At 38.0% G+C, this 20,784-nt stretch overlaps 2 protein-coding genes and 1 long non-coding RNA gene across 4 annotated transcripts in view; 1 reads left to right on the top strand and 2 right to left on the bottom strand.

Moving 5' to 3' along the window:
• Positions 1-20,784, bottom strand: part of si:dkey-8e10.3 (serine/threonine-protein kinase SBK1) — a 426,835-nt gene that overhangs the window by 57,588 nt on the left and 348,463 nt on the right. The window lies entirely within an intron of this gene.
• Positions 1-20,784, top strand: part of LOC125806217 (uncharacterized) — a 185,599-nt gene that overhangs the window by 29,570 nt on the left and 135,245 nt on the right. The gene's annotated exons all lie outside the window — the stretch shown is intronic.
• The window catches only part of ptpn18 (protein tyrosine phosphatase non-receptor type 18), a 44,148-nt gene continuing 42,266 nt past the window's right edge, over positions 18,903-20,784 (bottom strand). For both annotated transcript variants that reach the window (XM_022670618.2, XM_049486223.1), the window contains one exon: positions 18,903-19,889. In XM_022670618.2, coding sequence (XP_022526339.2) covers positions 19,816-19,889 — 74 coding nt within the window. In that variant the 3' untranslated portion in view covers positions 18,903-19,815. The remainder of the gene's footprint in view (positions 19,890-20,784) is intronic.

The raw sequence follows: 20,784 nt of genomic DNA, 5'->3' as shown, positions 1-20,784 counted from the left end.
GAACCAGCGATCTCATAGTGGCAGCAATACTTACACAAGGAAGGAAAATAAGCAAAACATTTCAGGAGTTTCCAAACCTGAAGCCCAAGAACGATTAGAAGAGCCACTAAAAGCCATGCAAGACCTGGTAGACCACCAACCATATAGACCACCAACCATATAGACCACCAACCATATAGACCACCAACCATATAGACCACCAACCAGCCCCCATCAGATAAACAGCTCTGAAGCTTTCATCTTCAAAAGAGAGGGAGGAGAAGATCAAGCTGAGCTTCTGCTGCAGATCTGAAAACATCCACAGGTGTTTCAGTCCATCCTTCTCTACACTGTGAGATGGTGTCTTAACGCTCCAATCTGGTCTGAAAGGACTTGAGCTAATTAATGAACTTCTCAGAGTTATAGACTAACCTCTCAAAACCTCCTAAACTTCAGACTTGAAACACTTGGTTGCTGGATGATGCATTCATGGTGAGGTAAGGGTATTTTGAGGTATGATGTATTTTAGTGCACTCTAGGCTTCTGTATCAAAGTCTTAGCTTTTTCCTTACTGGTATTTTCTGGTGCTACTTTTGGACGTGCAAGATGTACTTTTCCCGTCGTTACGATAGCAAAGACACACCGACACGCCCTAAATCAAGCTGCACGGTGCAGAATTGATGGCTCGCCCATAGATCACTAAGATAGGGCCCTTACTTTTAATCTCAGAAGATACAATGAATGACTGATTGAGCAGGTGTTTCAATACTCATATAGTGCATAATGGTGCAGGAAAAAAGAAAAGGTAAGACAGAAGAGAGTGATGAAAGGAGAGAAAAAAGAGAGATAATTGAAGAGATGAAAAGGAGATGGAGTGAGGTATGAGGTATTTTAGTGCACTCTAGGCTTCTGTGGCAAAGTCTAAGCTTTTTCCTTATTGGTATTTTCTGGTGCTACTTTTGGACGTGCAAGGTGTACTTTTCCCGTCGTTACGATAGCAAAGACACACCGACATGCCCTAAATCAAGCTGCACGGTGCACAATGGATGGCTCGCCTATAGATCACTAAGATAGGGTGCAGGAAAAAAGAAAAGGTAAGACAGAAGAGAGTGATTAAAAAGAGAAAAAGGAGAGAAAACAGAAAGATAACTGAAGAGATGAAAAGGAGATGGAGTGAGGTATGAGGTATTTTAGTGCACTATAGGCTTCTGTATCAAAGTCTAAGCTTTTTCCTTATTGGTATTGTCTGGCGCTACTTTTGGATGGTCCCAAATTCTGAAACTGAAAGATCTGAAGGTTCAGACTAAACACCAAACAAAGCAGATGTGAAAGCAGCAGCACCACACGCTGGAACCGAGTGGTTCTAGCAGTTGAACTGTGCTGTGCTATAAATGCTCAGACTCATTAAACCAATTTATTTTTCCATCTGCTGCACCGCTAAATCAGGACTGGAATAAAAGCTGCGCCGGAACATGACTCAACAAAGGCTAACAGGCTAACAGCTACACACACGCACACACACACACACACACACACACACACACACACCAGGGAACATGTTCTACTTCAGCTGTCACTCCCAAACCATTCACCCAGTATTGAAAAAGCAGCGTAAACTAGCTGAGCTGTTCTTTTCCGTAAAGAGAGAGGGTGGGCATAAAAGAGTAAAGAAGGGAAGAAAGGACAGGTAATGGGTATAAAAGAGGTGGTAAAAAGAGAAAAAATGAAAAAAAGGGGGGGAAAAAATAAAAGAATGAATTGTAAAAGGAGGAAAAAGAGAGAGAGATGGGATGAAAATGAGAACATGTGAGAGAAGTAGAAGAAAAAAGAGATAGAATCAGACTATGAGAGAGAGAGATGATGATAGATATGATCGATAGGTAGGTAGGAGACTAAAGTAGGGGAGCGAAAGAGAGGAGGAAGAGAGAGAGAGTATAGTACTAAACAGAGGAAGAGAAAAAAAAATAATAGTTGAATATAAATAAGGTAAAGCAAGAGAAAAGGAAAAGGAAAGTGAGGAAAGCAAATGAGAAAAATAAAAATAGTGAAAAAAATAGAAAAAGAAAAAATAAAGGGGGTTAAGAGAAAGAATGTCAGAGACAAAACGAGAAAATGAGAGGAACAGAAATCAGTAAAATATAAAGAGGGAAAATGGAAAAAGTACAAGAACAAGAAAGAATGAGAGACGTACGGTAGTGCTGTTCTACGGAAAGGCAAAAAAGGAGACAATAGAGAGTATGATGAAAAAAGAGAGGGAAAACTGTGAAAGAGAGAGATAAAATGGGGTACAGCAAGAGAAAATGGAAAATGAAAAAGAAAAAGACTGAGAGAATGGGAAGGGAGCGAGGGACAGAACGAGATTAAAAAGAAAAGAAATAAGAGAGAAAGTGATGAATGAAAGTGTGGAGGGAGTGTAAAAAAAACAAAGAGAGAAATCTGCAAAAAAAGAGGGAAAGATAGGGTAGAGAAAGAGAGATAGAAAGAGAGACAGTGAGAAAGAGAAAAGAAGGGAGAGGGATACTGGTAAAGAATGTAAAAGGAACATTAAAATGAATATTTTAATAAAGATATTAAAAGGAATAGAGAGAGACTGAGGAAGGGTTTCCTCTTCTGAGAAGCGCAGAATTGCTGCACCGTTAAAATAGCAATCCGTCAAATAGCAAAGTCAAAATGCACCTGGCTCTTAAAGGAAATGGCAAGAGATACGCTGATTGGTTTATTACAACTTTCACCCAAAACACACCCATAATTTATTAAGATAATTTTCTGCGTTTTCAGCCGTGCAAGGTGTACTTTTCCCGTGGTTACGATAGCAAAGACACACCGACACGCCCTAAATCAAGCTGCACGGTGCACAATTGATGGCTCGCCCATAGATCACTAAAATAGGGCCCTTACTTTTAATCTCAGAAGATACAATGAATGACTGATTGAGCAGTTGTTTCAATACTTTTGTTCATATAGTGAATAATGGTGCAGGAAAAACGAAAAGGTAAGACAGAAGAGAGTGATTAAAAAGAGAAAGAAGGAGAGAAAAAAGAGACATAATTGAAGAGATGAAAAGGAGATGGAGTGCCAGAGAAAAAAGAGAGAGAGAGAGAGAGAGTTGACTGTTCCAGGTCTTGGCATGTCGGACCGCTGTGTGGACAGAAGCCCGAGCTTTTCAGAGCCGAGCGAACCTGCAGCCGCCAGCAGCTCCGACACGGCTGCACACACTCTGCTCCTGAAATAGCACACACACACACACACACACACACACACACACACACACACACACACACACACACACACACACACACACAGATGGCTTTACCCACTGATATATGCTGCCTCCACGGACTGGTCACAGTGTCCTGTCTGCTGCTGGAGAAGTCACACTTACACAGTCTTTCAGTGCATTTTAAGAGACTACCAGCAAGCACCACCAGAACGTCAGTTATGGCACTGCCACAGTACCAAAGTAGAACTACTACACTACTGTACTTTAGTACTAAAATGCTGTATCTGGACTCTAATACTGGAGTATTATTTTTACTTTACTACTGTACTTTAGTACTAAAATGCTGTATCTGGACTCTAATACTGGAGTATTATTTTTACTTAAGTACTAAAATGCTGTACCTGTACTCTAATACTGGAGTATTTTTTTACTTTACTACTGTACTTAAGTACTAAAACGCTGCATCTGTACTCTAATACTGGAGTATTATTTTTACTTAAGTACTAAAATGCTGTATCTGGTCTCTAATACTGGAGTATTTTTTTTACTTAAGTACTAAAATGCTGTACCTGTACTCTAATACTGGAGTATTTTTTTTACTTTGCTACTGTACTTAAGTACTAAAACGCTGCATCTGTACTCTAATACTGAAGTATTATTTTTACTTTACTACTGTACTTAAGTACTAAAATTCTGTATCTGTACTCTGATACTGGAGTATTATTTTTACTTTAGTACTAAAATGCTGTATCTGTACTCTAATACTGGAGTATTATTTTTACTTTAGTACTAAAATGCTGTATCTGTACTCTAATACTGGAGTATTATTTTTACTTAAGTACTAAAATGCTGTACCTGTACTCTAATACTGGAGTATTTTTTTACTTTTTTTTACTTATTTTTGTTGGGATTTTGCCAGTCTGGTAGATTTTTGTGGATTTCGCTGCTAAATTCTTTTTTTTTTTTGTAATCTTTAGTTTGCTTCTGCATCATCTGTATAAAATATGTATAAAATATAAAATCCGCAATTTTAATTGCGGATTTTATATTTTTCTGTTAGAATTCTGCCTCCAAACTTCCAAGGCCAGTTCTTAGCATCGCAGCTAATACTGAGCTCGGCTAACTTGCTCCAATCTTGTTAAGCCTGGCTGCTGTGTCTGTTAGCATTGAGGCTACATTATAGCCAAGGCTGGCTGTTGGCATTGTGAGTATCCTGCTCCAAATGTTCCAACATTGGCTGCTGTATCTGTGCTGTGCACAGCTATGCTGTGTGGCTGGGCGCTTTTTCACCTTGTGGGGAGGGTCTAACTTTCCATGGGGTGGTGCTAAAATACATGTGTGGCTGGAGCAGCTATAAACTATATATAAAATATATATAAAATTCAAAAAGCTAAGGGCGTGGCTTCAATCATTAATCAACTACATCTTTACACAGACATGAGTTGTTTGATGCAATATTAACTCTTAAAATGACAGATTTTGAACATTTCGAACCTAAACACACTCACACACACACACACACTAGAGATAGATGCCTGTGGTCTGTCTTCCAGTCAAATGGCCAACACCCAGTTTGGATAGACATCCAGAACTGCTGCCTGTGCCAAGCAACACTGCCACACACACACACACACACACACACAAGGTACAGAGAGAGTGAGAAGAGAGAAAAGAGCAATAGGAGAGATAGAGTGTGTGTGTGTGTGTGCATGTGTGTGAGAGAGAGAGAGAGAGTAAGTGAGTGAGTGAGTGTGTGTAGTGTGTTATGGTCCCAGGGGGAGTATAATGTGTAGTTAAGCGCAGGTCCTCAACTCTCTCCCAGCATCCTCTGCTAAAAGCATAACTGTGCTTCACACACTCCACACTGTAGCCCTACACACACACACACACACACACACACACACACACACACACACACACAGCCCCACCACATCACACACACACACACACACAGCCTCACCACATCACACACCCAGCCCCCCGCAGCCCACCCCAGCCTGTTTAACCCCTCACTCTGCAGCAGTACACTAACCCTCAGTGAGTTCAGTGAGTGCACTATGCAGTAGTGAAAGTGATCAACTGAAGCTGGGTGTAATATACAGTTACAGTCACTTGTGTGAGGTACTGTGTGAGGTATTGTGTGAGGTATTGGAGTGAGGTTTTGTAGTGAGGTATTGGAGTGAGGTATTGGAGTGAGGTACTGTGTGAGGTATTGGAGTGAGGTATTGGAGTGAGGTGTTATGTGAGGGACTGTGTGAGGTACTGTGTGAGGTATTGGAGTGAGGGACTGTGTGTGGTATTGGAGTGAGGTATTGTGTGAGGTATTGTGTGAGGTATTGTGTAAGGTATTGGAGTGAGGTATTGTAGTGAGGTATTGTGTAAGGTATTGGAGTGAGGTACTGTGTGAGGTATTGTGTGAGGTATTGGAGTGAGGTACTGTGTGAGGTATTGGAGTAAGGTATTTTTAGTGAGGTACTGTTTGAGGTACTGTATTAGGTATTATTTGAGGTATTGTGTGAGGTATTGGAGTGAGACATTGGAGTGAGGTATTGGAGTGAGGTACTGTGTGAGGTATTTTGTGAGGTATTGGAGTGATGTATTTGAGTGAGGTACTGTGTGAGGTATTGGAGTAAGGTATTGGAGTGAGGCACTGTTTGAGGTACTGTTTGAGGTACTGTATTAGGTATTGTGTGAGGTATTGAGTGAGGTACTGTGTGAGGTATTGGAGTAAGGTATTGGAGTGAGGTACTGTTTGAGGTACTGTATTAGGTATTATTTGAGGTATTGTGTGAGGTATTGGAGTGAGACATTGGAGTGAGGTATTGGAGTGAGGTACTGTGTGAGGTATTTTGTGAGGTATTGGAGTGAGGTATTGGAGTGAGGTACTGTGTGAGGTATTGGAGTAAGGTATTGGAGTGAGGCACTGTTTGAGGTACTGTTTGAGGTACTGTATTAGGTATTGTGTGAGGTATTGAGTGAGGTACTGCGTGAGGTATTGGAGTAAGGTATTGGAGTGAGGTACTGTTTGAGGTACTGTATTAGGTATTATTTGAGGTATTGTGTGAGGTATTGGAGTGAGACATTGTGTTAGGTACTGTGTTAGGGACTGTGTGAGGTATTGGAGTTAGGTACTGTGTGAGGCACTGTGTGAGGTATTGGAGTGAGGTATTGTTGTACAGTTGTGGTGTTGCAGCTCATAAACACAGTTCTTACACATTCTCATTTCCTGCAGACCAGCAGAACAAAGCTGAGTGATTAATACACACACACACACACACACACACACACACACACACACACCTGTAGATCAGCAGCTTTATTTCAGCGCAGAGAGGAAATTTGAGTGAGTCACACAAATGTGTACGATGTCAGAAAAGCCTGACAGAGCAATTAAGACAAAGAGGACTTTAATTAAACAGAGAAAAAGATTGAGAGAGAGGGAGAGAGAGAGAGACAGAGAGAGAGAGACGCAGAGAGAGAGAGAGAGAGAGAGAGAGAGGAATGGATTCTGCTGCATGGTAGCTTATTTTAATTTAATTTACACATGCAATACTGAAAGTTTAACTCCTTCTGTAAATAATTCAGAAACTACTGTAAAGGATTCAGTTCATACTATAAGTAATTCATTATTTACTATAAATTATTCAGTACCTACTAAAAATATTCAGTATCTACTGTAAGTAGTTCAGTAAATACTTAAAATGAATCAGTACATACTATACATAATTCATTATTTACTGTAAATGATTCCGTTCTTACGGTAAATTCTTCAGTATCTGCTGTAAATAATTCAGAAACTACTGTAAATGATTCAGTACCTACTGTAGGTAGTTGAGTACTTACTGTAAACAATTCAGTACCTACTATAAATGATTCAGTACTACTACTGTAATTAGCTCAGTACTTACAGTATTAATAATTCAGAAACTAATGCAAACTGTTAAGTAACTACTTAACATTATTTAGCAATTATGGTAAATAATTTAGTACCTACTACAAATTACAAATAATAATCCAGTTCTTAGTATACATTATTCCATAACTACTTACTATTAATTACTATTCAGTAATTACTGTAAATTATTTAGCAAGTAATGTACTCCACAGCAAGTAAAGTACTGCATGTTATTTAGTATGTACTATATATAATTCAGTACCTATTGCACATTATTAATTATTTACCTTAAATAATTCAGAAATTACTGCATAATATTCAGTCTTCTTTTATTACCTTTTTTTCTGATTTTCTGATCTAGCTTGTAGAGCTTTATGTTTCAATCTGGTTCCTACTTCCTACTAAATTTGTTGTTAAAAAAGGGTTAGACTGCATTATTTGGTGTAGGGCAGAAAGTACTATAAGTACAGAAATATATATCTATATATATATGTAAAAAACACTTTTAAGCACAATAGTGATTACTAGATTTAAATGTTATTAGTGATTTAATTGATTTTTACAGAGTTACAGAAACAATCTCCACCAAGGGCACCGATTCCTGAGAATGACTCACTTATATATGGGACGTGACCCCCTGTCCTGACACAGTATAACATTTAATTGTGCGTGTGTGTGTGTGTTGAGTGTGTGTGTGTGTTGAGTGTGTGTTGAGTGATGAGTGTGTCGTGTGTGTGTGATATTAGAGAAAGCTGCTCACTCTGTGTCGCTTCATTATCTGGATATTATTACAGTTATTGAACTCGTGCTTCCATTCGTCAGAGCCAAACTACCAGGCCTTAAAAAAGCCTTCCAGAGTCTTAATCACAACCAGGCCTCTCGCGCTCTCTCTCTCTCTCTCTCTCTCTCTCAGTCTCTCGCTCTCTCTCTCTCTCTCTCTCCGTCCTACAGCGAAATGTCATCTTCTCTCCTCCCTTCATCTCTCTCTCTCTCCCTCTCTCTCTCTGTTTCTCTCTCGTTTTCCTCCCCCCACTCTCGCGCTCCCACTCTCGCGCTCTGAGACTTGGCCCCGGACCCTCAGTGAAAAACGTTCACTCCAGAACTCCTCTCTCATCTGAGTCCAACAGAACTCATCAAAAGACCCAGAACTCGCCCGGCTTCCCACCCTCCCGCTCCTACTGTACACTACAATACCTCAACTCTCACACACACACACACGCACACACACACACACACGCACACACGCTCAGTGGTTTTGCTATTCTTGCGAGGACCTTTCTTTCACATAATAATAACTGTGGATCATTTATTCTACATCTAACCTTGATCTCAGCGACCAAAAGTAAATAATTTAAACATTTAAGTACCATTTTTTATTACAAGAAAAAAAAATATATATATATATGGGGACCAAGAAAAATGTCCTCACAAACCAACAAATAACAACTACACTTATGAACACTTTTAGTGGTGTCAGGTCTACTAGTCCTCGAATTTTATTATTATTATTTTATTACAAAAACTGGTACCTTAATGTTCACATTATTAGGTAGGAAAACACACACACATACACACACACAGTCACTCATTGGTTTTGCTATTCTTGTGAGGACCTTCCTTTCACATAATATTAACTGTGGCTAATTTATTCTACATCTAACCTTAACCTCAGCGATCAAAAGTAAATAATTTTAACATTTAAGTACCATTTTAAGTACCAACAACAAATAACGACTATACTTGTGTGGACTCTTAGTGATGTCCTCACAAGCAAAGTCGTAATTTGTTGGTTTGGTCCTCAGAATGCACACACACTTTCCTATTGATTTTGGTATCCATATGAGGACCTTCCTTTCACATAATAACACACCTAAACTTAACCTGAGTGAAAAGTAAATCACACTATTTTTATATTTTTTAATAAAAATTCAAACATTCGTTTGGAAAAACTTTATACAAACACACACACACACACACACACACACATTGGTCTTTCTTATGAGAACCTAATAATGACTAACTTATACTGCCCTAACCTTAACCTCATTGACTAAGAGTAAATATTTTAAAATTTCAAACCAACAAATTTTGATTATGCTTGTGAAGACGTCAAAAATAGTCCTCACAAAGGTAGGAAAATGAATACACACACATTTGTTTTGCTGTTATTATGAGGACCTTCTATTCATGTAAAAATAACTGCTGCTAATTCATACTAAACTCACACCTAAGCCTCTGCTCCTAACCTTAACCTCAGTGTCCAAAAGGTGAGGTAAATTATTCAACTTATATTTTGTGAATAATGTGCTAATTTTTGAAAGAAAAAAAAAATTGTGAGGACCTCCGAAATGTCCTCACAAACCAACAAGTTATGACAAACCATTATGGTTGTGAGGAAACCTGGTCCTCAAAAAGGTAAGTAAACAAACACACACACACACACATTGGTTTTGATATTCTTGTGAGGACCTTCTATTCACATATAAATAAATGCAGGTTATTATGCAGGTTTTTAGTCTAACCCTTATTGTCGGTAAACATTTAATCATTCTACATTTATATTATTTTAATAAAAGGACAGATTATTGTAAATTAAAAAAGCCTTAAAAGTTGTGAGGATCACCAAAATGTCCTCACAAACCAGCAAATCATGAAACAGACAAATCATGATCCTCACAAAGGTAGCAAAACATGCTCTCACACACACATACACACACACACAAACACACGAATATGCCCCGAGTGTGTGCACGCAGCTGCTAGGGTTACACGCAACAGGGATCTGGACCCAGTACATATTCTCCTGTTTAAAATGAGAAATGGAGAGTCAGATTGAGATACAGGCTCCAGTAATTGAGACAGAAAGTGTACAGCACTCGAGCAGGCATTTTCTCCGCAGGCTACAGATGTTACAGATGTGGATGAGACTAAATGAAATCCTTTAGTACATAATAAATCATCCTACTAATCAATTAAATCAATCGGGTAAAAGAAAAAGTGGTTCCTAATTTGCTTCACTAAGAAAAAATTCACATAAGATAGTGAATTATCAGCCATAACATTAAAACCCCTGTGTAATCTCTGTCCACACTTCCAAAATTATCAATGGGTCTTATTTAATATTCAAATTTTCTGAGATAAATGGCTGAAATAATAAAAAAGACAGATCTTTTAGACCTCAAATAATAATGAAAAAAAAAAAAAAACAGGTTCATATTTATATTAAAGTTTTAAGAGTTCAGAAATCAATATTTGGTGGAATAACCCTTGTGTGGTTTTTAATCACTGTTTTTTTTTTTTGCATCTTGGCATCATGTTCTCCTCCACCAGTCTTACACACTGCTTTTGGATAACTGGCTTGTGATCACCCATCTTCCTCTTGATTAGAGGTTTTGAATTCGGTAAAATTAAAAAAACTCATGATTTTTAGGTGGATTCTTGTATTTTTCCAGAGCTGTAGATAAAACTGGTCTTGGCTTCATGTGTATGAACAGCTTCTTCGCCTGGTTGGAGTTTGGTTTGGCTTGGTTTTTTTCACAATAATGGATAAACCATTTTTTTAAAAAGAGAATTTCCTGTAGAACCATTTACGAAATGTTCTATCCAGCACCAGAAGGCTTTCTGATTACTATATAAAACCTTTTTTTTTTTTTTGGGGTGAGATTGTGCTAATGAGCCCCAAATCAAAGCGAAAAATGACAAAATGATAAAATGGTGGCTCTGCTAACAAAGTTGTCGGATACTGTAATTCAGGCGGATAAATGGATTGGTCTCCATGGAGACGGTTGGCGAGGAGCTGCGGGATGGGGTAACGCCGTCCTCACCCAAAACAGATGGGGAGTAAGATGGCGTGGAGTGGATCGATATCCATGTGCTCCACTGAACACTGGCTCCTCTTGTCTCCTGGACTGCGCCCAGCCCGAGGGCCACCGCGGGCTCCTTCCCCTCCTCCAAACACAACGGCTGAGCTTTGTCTCCTCCACACACTGCCCGTTGTGTCCTCGCAGACGCTCAGGAGAACAGGAGAGAGGCTGGAGAGGAGTGGAGACGCTGGGAGGTCAGGGGATGATGTACGAGTTTATGGGGAAGACAGTAAATGCTTTCTGTTACGGCTTCCTTTTACTCGCCTCTATTGATCGGCCTGATGAATGCGAGGCCTCGTTAGAGAGAAAATACAGCGGGCCGCTCTCGCGCTGCGTTAACTACCCACGACCTGGGCGGTATCTGCACTCAGCCGTGATCTGAGATCATCCATTACTGTGCTTAAGTGTTATTTTGGAACATTTGTCCTTTACCTTTACCATTACCTTATAATACATACAGGGGTTGTACAATGAAACCGAAACACCTGGTTTTAGAGCACAATAATTTATTGTGGTGACGGACAGCACCCGAACATCCCTTTCAGACAGCATCCACAGTTAATCCTGTTGGATGTGGTTGGTCCTTCTTGGTGGTATGCTGACGTTACCCTGGATACCGTGGCTCTTGATGCATCACAAAGTATTGCTGTCTTGGTCACAGATGCTCCAGCAGCAAGACGTGCACCAACAATTTGTCCTCTTTTGAACTCTGGTATGTCACCCATAATGTTATAGTGTGCATTGCAATATTTAGAGCAGAACTGTGCTCTTACCCTGCTAATAGAACCTTCACACTCTTACAGCTCTTACTGGTGCAATAATGTGCAATTAATGAAGATTGAACACCAGGCTGCTCCAATTTAGCCATGAAACCTAAAATCCCACACTAAAATGATGACAGGTGTTTCAGATTCATTGTCCAACCCCTGTACTATTAGGAAAGAAGCATGAAGACACTTGTTTTTTTTTTGGTTTTTTTTGCAAATGCATTGTTTCTTCTAAAATCAAGGACATTCAAAAAAGAGTTGATCCTGGTTTTGTCGGAGTTACTGTCTCTACTGTCCTGTGAAGACTTTATTCTAGAATTTTTGTACTTAACTGCTTGTATTAAACATTTTATTGCATAAAAGGAGAAATCCAGTATGAATTTGGAGAGTGCAATATTAGCAGCTTTAATTTCGATAGTATTAACAATGTATTAGATAACAATTAATTTTTTTATTAAGTTAGTCTTTGGAGTAGGCCCCGTAGTCGGCCCAGGTATTCAGCGTCTGGACCCTCGCAGATCCTGCCGTATGTAGGAGGCAGGGGCGGAGCCAACCATCGGGCAGCCGATGGGACCAAACTGGAGGTGGTGCGGAGTAAGGAGGAGGAAATAGGACTATAATAATAGGGTTTTATGTTACGAATTTTTATGATTTTTTTCATGATACTACTTTACTCTATTAAATGTGTCCTAGGAATAAAACTGTACTTCAGTGAATTTTGCTACCAAAACATGAATTAAAACTGGGATTATGAACTTGAACGATGTGTTAAAATGATACCTCAAAAAAGGTTTTATATTTTAGCTTAGTTTAGTGTAGTTAAAATAACTTTTAACAGCTGAACCTTGCAGCAATGAGAGATTTTTAAATATGTTTTTAATGCTCTGTTGGACACAGCTGGCTCACGCAAATATATTAAAATTGTATTAAATAGTGTGGGTGGGGGGGATAACATATGACCAGTATACTCAGTTTAAATTTAGTGCAAATTGATATAATTTTAATTACGAACAAGTAGTAATTAAGGTAAATTAAGTGCAGTCCTACCTGTTGAACTTTTTGTTGGTTTACATTGGAAAAAAGTGATGCGCTGAACTTTGGCGACGTCATTCCCGCATGAATAAAGCGTGTGTCGGTAATGCTGGTTCTGCCAAACGTAAGCAAACGGGAAGACAAAACTGTGGAGGAGATTTAATTCATGTGGAAATGATGTACATGTTGTTTCAGTGTACAGTAGCGCTGCGGATCTGCTGCGCTGGGGTTAGCATGCGCCCCACGGTGCTGATAAAAATACCGCTCTCCCTGTAGCGCTGCTGCGTTTCTGCGGTTAGCATGTTCATACAGCCTTTTAACTTTAAGACAAGTGAGTCTCCTGACAATAGGTTGCTTGTGCGAGTGTGTGTGTGTGTGTGTGTGTGTGTGTGTGTGTGTGTGTGTCTCTGTGGGGGTGGTGTTGCTACGTGAGGAGGGTTGAGGGGTTGCTAAGAGATTGCTGTAGGCTTAGGTTGAAAAGCCATGGCAGAAGGTCATTAGATTCTGGTTTCACATTAGCATGTGCTGAATGGGATTACCCAGTCAGTGAGCCCAGAGGACACTAAACTACACACACACACACTCACACACTCACACACACACACACACACACACACACACACACACACACACACACACACACACACACAGACACACACACTCACACACACACACCCTACAGGCACTACCGCTATCACAGCAGTCATTAGTTGAACCCCTGCATACAACTCTGTCTCTTTCTCTCTCTCCATCTCCCATCTCTCTCTCTCTCTCTCTCTCTCTCCCTTTTTTGTTTCTCACTCTCTCTGTTCTCTTCTCTTCTATTCTCTCTCTCTACTCCATCTCCCATCTTTCTCTTCTTCTCTCTCACACTCTTTTGTTTCTCACTCTCTCTGTTCTCTTCTCTTCTCTTTCTCAACTCAATCTCCCATCTTTCTCTCTCTCTCTCCCTTTTATGTTTCTCAGTCTCCCTGTTCTCTTCTCTTCTATTCTCTCTCTCTGCATCTCCCATCTCTCTCTTTTTCTCTCTCACACTTTTTTGTTTCTCACTCTCTTCTCTTCTATTCTCTCTCTCTACTCCATCTCCCATCTTTCTCTTCCTCTCTCTCACACTCTTTTGTTTCTCACTCTCTCTGTTCTCTTCTCTTCTATTCTCTTTCTCAACTCAATCTCCCATCTCTCTCTCTTTCTCTCTCTCTTTTGTTTCTCAGTCTCCCTGTTCTCTTCTCTTATATTCTCTCTTTCTCTACTCCATCTCCCATCTTTCTCTCTCTCTCTCTCTCCCTTTTTTGTTTCTCACTCTCTCTGTTCTCTTCTCTTCTATTCTCTTTCTCATCTCCATCTCCCATCTTTCTCTCTCTCTCCCTTTTATGTTTCTCAGTCTCCCTGTTCTCTTTTCTTCTATTCTCTCTCTCTGCATCTCCCATCTCTCTCTTTTTCTCTCTCACACTTTTTTGTTTCTCACTCTCTTCTTTTCTATTCTCTCTCTCTACTCCATCTCCCATCTTTCTCTTCCTCTCTCTCACACTCTTTTGTTTCTCACTCTCTCTGTTCTCTTCTCTTCTATTCTCTTTCTCAACTCCATCTCCCATCTTTCTCTCTCTCTCCCTTTTATGTTTCTCAGTCTCCCTGTTCTCTTCTATTCTCTCTCTCTGCATCTCCCATCTCTCTCTTTTTCTCTCTCACACTTTTTTGTTTCTCACTCTCTTCTCTTCTATTCTCTCTCTCTACTCCATCTCCCATCTTTCTCTTCCTCTCTCTCACACTCTTTTGTTTCTCACTCTCTCTGTTCTCTTCTCTTCTATTCTCTTTCTCAACTCAATCTCCCATCTCTCTCTCTTTCTCTCTCTTTTGTTTCTCAGTCTCCCTGTTCTCTTCTCTTATATTCTCTCTTTCTCTACTCCATCTCACATCTTTCTCTCTCTCTCTCTCCCTTTTTTGTTTCTCACTCTCTCTGTTCTCTTCTCTTCTATTCTCTTTCTCATCTCCATCTCCCATCTTTCTCTCTCTCTCCCTTTTATGTTTCTCAGTCTCCCTGTTCTCTTCTCTTCTATTCTCTCTTTCTCTCCATCTCCCATCTCTCTCTTTCTCACTCTCACACTCTTTTGTTTCTCACTCTCTCTGTTCTCTTCTCTTCTCTTCTCTTCTCTTCTCCATCTCTTGCCCACCCTCTTCCACTTTCTCTCTGTTTCAGCTTTTTCCATTTCCCTCACTTCCCTTTACCAGTTCTTTCTCTCTTTCTACTCATCCCACTATCATTTCTGTTTGTCTTAGTCTGCAAATTCTCTCTCTCTCTCTCTCTCTCTCTTCTTTCTCCCTTTTTTAATTCACATTTATCTCACTCTGTCCCTTATTCTTTGTTTCTCTTTTTCACTTTTTACATCTCTTTTAGATTTTTTAAATTTTCCTTCATTCTCTCTGTATTTTTTTAAAAACTGATCTCTTTTTCCATTTCTCTCTATTTCTGTCCCAGTATTTCCCTGATTCTCTTATTTCCCATCACTCTCTCTCTCTGTTTCTCTCTTACTTTTCCGATTCTTTCTTTTTTCTTTTATTTTTTTCCCCTCTCTCTCTTTCTAATTTCATTTCTTTCTCTCTTCGTCTTTCTCTCATTTTACTTTCTTTCATTTTCTTTCTCTGTCTATCTTTTCACTCTCTATTCATCAAGATAAAGAGATCTTTAAATTTACTGAGTTTTCACTAGCCTAGATTTTTCGGCGCTTCGCAGTGCACTAAACACACTACATGATCTGTGTGGATGGAGTGCAGGCACTGTACTTACTATACACTCCCATACTATACTTGGCAACCGGGGTGTTTGGGGGGCACACGAGTTGGAGCTTAGCTTTTGGGCCCGAAACCAGCCTAGAGTCACACTGGAATTGGTGGTATTTTTGACCAGTGGTATTTAAGCTGGAAATGGCCTGAGTGATTTTTTTCTACTGTGAGCCATTGTGAAGGATATTAACTTTTAAAATTTTTCATACACGTTACTCAATAATGATTGATTTGTCCTCTAATCAGGACAAAGAGCAGCTGATTCCAGATGAGCATCAACTGTCCGCTGTGTTTCTGAGCCGCTGGATCAATACTGGACCCAGAAACCTCAGCTTTGTGAGCACTGCTTCTCTTTCTGGAAGGGAGGGAAAGAGGAGCCTCCCCCGGCTACTGTGAACCCGTACAAACCCCATAAGGCCGAAACACTTGCTGGAGTATCATTTCACATAATAGCAGGCTTTCCGTGCCAGGGCTTCTCGCGGTCATTCGCCGAGGCTGGAGCGCATTCATTTGCGTTTGATGAATCACAAACAGAGTACATCACGCAGCAGCACGGAACAATTATAGCTGCAGAACGTTTACAACAATAAATGTTTATCACTGTTTATTGGCTGCGACCGCTGGGAAACGATTAGGTCCAATAGCGAAGCGCCGTGGAGTTTTCACGCTTATTGCATTACCTGCACGAGAGTATATTAAACAATATTTCAAACACTCTGCGCTAGTTAAATAAGCTTAGCCCATTAGCGCACATGGATCATACCATCATATCCATATGTATATATACAGTATCATGTGACGCTGGAACTGGAAAAGCTGATCTGGGGTCAGCTCTCTGCTCTGATTTCTACCCTAGTAAAAAAAAGCAGATCAAAGTATACTAAGCATTATTATTATTACTAAAGTGTTCTTGTAGCCACATTATTATTAATCTGTATATTTAAATAGTCTATTTATATTTAAATATATATTCAGTATAATAATAATATTTTTTAAAAGTCTTACTTTTGTAAATTGTGCTAAGTGTACTTAACTGTATTAAAATGGAACTATTTTATACTTAAATAACATTTAAACATTTAAACTACTTCATGTATGTAACCCTTATATTTTAAATATGCTTACAGAAAAAAAAAATACATTTAATGAGTATATTATAATCAGGTATATTAGAAATTCTTATATATATATATAAATATATATATATATATATATATATATATATAAGAATTGATGATGCTGTACTACAATTTTAGCATGTTATAAATTTGCTTTAATTTTTTTAATGTAGTAATTTAATTTTAATAAACTTTTATAAACTTTATAAAAAAGTTACAAGATACATTGTACTTTAAGTGAACGACTGTAACAGTTATTTTAAACACACATTATGCTAAAAATGGACAAAAGTGTATTCGAAAGTAAGTATTTTAAAAGCATATTGAATTACTTTAAACTAAAAGTGTACTTTATAGCAGTCTATTTTTTAAATACAAAAAAAATATATGAAAGCATAATATTAATGTAATTTTTAAATAAATCTGTTAGTATATTTACAGCATACCTATATATTTCTCAATATGTTTTAACTACAATTACAATTAAATTTTTACCAGGGTATTTATATTCGTATACAAGAGCAGTTAAAACTGATCTGAGATCAGCAGGCCTGGTAAACAGAGCCCAGCTTCGCCCAGGCCACAGAGAACCTGATCTGGTGTCTGTGGTGGCGCAGCTACGTGTCTGGATAGACGCATGCTTTTCGAATAGACGGCAACTTGGTTTTCCAGAGATTTCCATGACTGAAACTTAATATCAGCGGAGTCACAGGTCAATCCTCCCAGCTGGGATTTTTTACCAGAACGTGCCGTTTTTAAGTGCAGACTCTAAAGCATGTTGAGACATTTTTTTTATTTAAATAATACTTTTACTATTTTTAACTTAATACAATCTGGCAGTCATATACAGCTCTGTATTAAAAAAAAATAAGAAATCACTTAAAAATTATGATTTTCTTTGATTTTACCAAATTGAAAACCTCTGGAATATAATCAAGAGGAAGATGGATGATCACAAACCATCAAACTGAACTGCTTAAGGTTTTGCAACAAGAGTAAAGGTATATATAAAGTTATCCAAAAGCAGTGTGTAAGACTGGTGGAGGAGAACATGATGCCAAGATGCAAGAAAACCACAAGAGTTATTCCACCAAATATTGATTATTTCTGAACTCTTAAAACTCTTTATGAATATGAACTTGTTGTTTTCTTTGCATTATTTGGGACTAAAAGCAGCTCTGAAACTTTTTTTCTTTGTGTTATTTCAGCAATTTCTCCTTTTTCTGCAAATAAATGCTCTAAATTAAAATATTTTTATTTGGAATTTAGGAGAAATGTTGTCTGTAGTTTTTTTTTTAGAATAAAACAACAATGCTCATTTTACTCAAACATAAACCTATAGTGCATCAGTTTAAAATATGATTAAATAGCAATTAAAAATAAATAAAATAAAACTCTAAATGTAATTTTTTGGTTCTGATTTGCAAAAAGAAAAAAAAAAATCACATTTTATCTGATTTCTGTTCATCCAGACTATTAAGACATCAATCTGGACACAATCTAGATAAGCCAAAAGAAATATATATATATATATATGATTTTGGTCAGGCCAATGAACATATTCCAAATTTGAAAACAAACAAAAAAAAAAAACAGTAGAAATGTTGCAAAATGCAAAATGGAATAAAAAAATTGGAATAAAATCTTCCACTGAAATATTTTTGTGTGACGATGACGATAATCATGAATTCTGAAGCATTAATAAGGAGATAAAAATCACTCGATCCAAATGACTGTATTGTGCTCTGCAAATTATGCAGGTGACCTAATTTACCTGCTCTTCAGTTTTTACACCACCCAGCCAGTAAAACTACACCTCAACAGTGCACTCTACTGGTACCAGCACAGCATCACAACAACAGCAGCAGCAGCAGCAGCACACTTCACTAAGCCTCAGGGTTGCCAGGTTAAAAAAAAATAATAATAAAATCCAGCCCAAAGTATAAAGTTAGTCTAAAACCAGCCCTTCAGAAGCTTAAACTAGCCCAAAATATATAACAAAACAACTTTGAGTGTACGACTTAGTATATTGTTTATAAGGGATTTGTTATTAATTATCAGTATTGCTATTTGATGTATATAAGTCATTAATAATATTGTAACATTAATAATAATAGTGATTTATTAGTTGTTTTATAACAGTTTTATATCCCAGTCAAGACCATTTAATCTCTCTCTCTCTCTCTCGCTTCGTATCTCTCTTTAAACAAGCACAATTTGGCAGAAAAAACGCAAACCTGGCAACTCACGTACAAAATGCACACATATATTTATTAATGCAGATCACACAAATAATACACAATAAATTACACAATTTTTTAATAATAAAAAAAATAAAATCTACCCCTTTATTACCTTTAAACCAAAGTACTGCACACCTGAGATCAGTGATTTCACTCCTAGAGGGGCGGAGTCTAAGAGAATTTGGTGATTTAACTGCTTAAAAACTGGTAAAATCAGCAGACAGTGATAGTGGACTAAACCTCTCAGCACACACTGCTGTAACAAATGATGTCACGCAAAAATCTTCTATCTCCAATATGGCAACTTTAACAGGACTTTATAAAAGGAAGTTATTTTAAAAAATATATATTTTTATTTATTTATTCCAATATACAGCTCTGAAAAAAATAAGAGAAGGAAGATGGATGATCACAAACCATCAAACCACCAAACTGAACTGCTTAAATTTTTGCTCCAGGAGTAAAGCAGCATAAAGTTATCCAAAAGTAGTGTGTAAGACTGGTGGAGGAGAATAATATATCGAAAAATATGGATCTCTGAACTCTTAAAACTTTATAAATATGAACTTGTTTGTTTTCTTTGCATTATTTGAGGTCTGAAAGTTCTGCACTTTCTTTCGTTATTTTAAATATTTCTCATTTTCTGCAAATAAATACTTTAATTTATAAATACTTTTTTTACTCAAACATAAACCTATAAATAGCTTAAAAATCAGAGAAACTAATTTAGAAACTGAAGTGCTCTCGTAATTTTTTACAGACCTGTATATGTCATTTTTGATTCTATTGTTACATCCAATGTAAAATAACAAAATATGAGCCTGATTCATATAAAATAAAACAGTTCCATACATTAAAAATGGAGATACAAGGTTTTTGCATGACAATAATAATAGGTGAAGCTGTGCACTGTCGCTGGTTCATCTTTCTGGCCGATTCCATTCTGCCGGTGGGTCTCGGGGTCCTTTGGGTTTCTTTATTCGACAGTTAAAACCTGCAGGGCAAGAGAAAATAAAATAAAATAATAAAAAAAATAGAAACAACAGTTAATTATCACAAGGCATTTGCAGCTGTGTGATAATTTGAGATTTTTCATTCAGTTTGTATCAGAAACTTTAATTAATCCTTTAATTTTCCCAAAAATTGTCAGTGCTCCTTATGTATGAATTCTACCAGTCAGGTATTAAGGAGCAGTAAAGCTACTCCACTGAAGTACAGAGTTATAAGCATGAGTTGCACCAGGGTGAAGTTTCTCCAGCTCTAAGGCTGGGTGCAGCAGCATTAGCATTAGCATTAGCCACTAACCACAGCAGTGCTAGCTCTTTCACTGTTCAGAGATGAGTATATATCGAACTGTAGTCTATGTGTTTACCGTGTTAAAACAAGCTACGTGGTATCGGGTGGAATTTACAAGCGCTAACCACGGCTAGCACTAGCGCCTAACGCTCTCCAAACCATCACTGATTGGTGGAAACTTCACACTAGACCTCGAGCAGCTTGGACTGTGTGTCTCTCCACTCTTCCTCCAGACACTGGTCTCTTGATTTACAAATAAAATGTAAAATTAACATTACTGATGATCAGTGATGGTTTGGATAAAGAGTCATGTCTGTCATCTGCTGGTGTTGATCCACTGTGTTTTATTATTAAATCTAAAGTCAGTGCAGTTTTGTTTTCCCGAAAAATCTTCCAACAGCACTTCATGCTTCTTCCCTCTGCTACTGATAACTTTTACAGAGATGCGGATTTCATTTTCCAGCAGGACTTGGCACACTGCCAAACACTGCAGAAAGTACTGATTGATCTTATATAATATTCTAATAATAATGCATCTTTTCTGAGACACTTATTTTTGGGGTTTTAATGGCTGTAAAAGCCATAATCATCAA

Source organism: Astyanax mexicanus, chromosome 12, assembly GCF_023375975.1.
Source record: "Astyanax mexicanus isolate ESR-SI-001 chromosome 12, AstMex3_surface, whole genome shotgun sequence".
NCBI lineage: Eukaryota > Metazoa > Chordata > Actinopteri > Characiformes > Acestrorhamphidae > Astyanax > Astyanax mexicanus.
The sequence above is the reverse complement of the archived record's forward strand: the minus strand, read 5'-3'. Positions and strand labels throughout refer to the sequence as shown.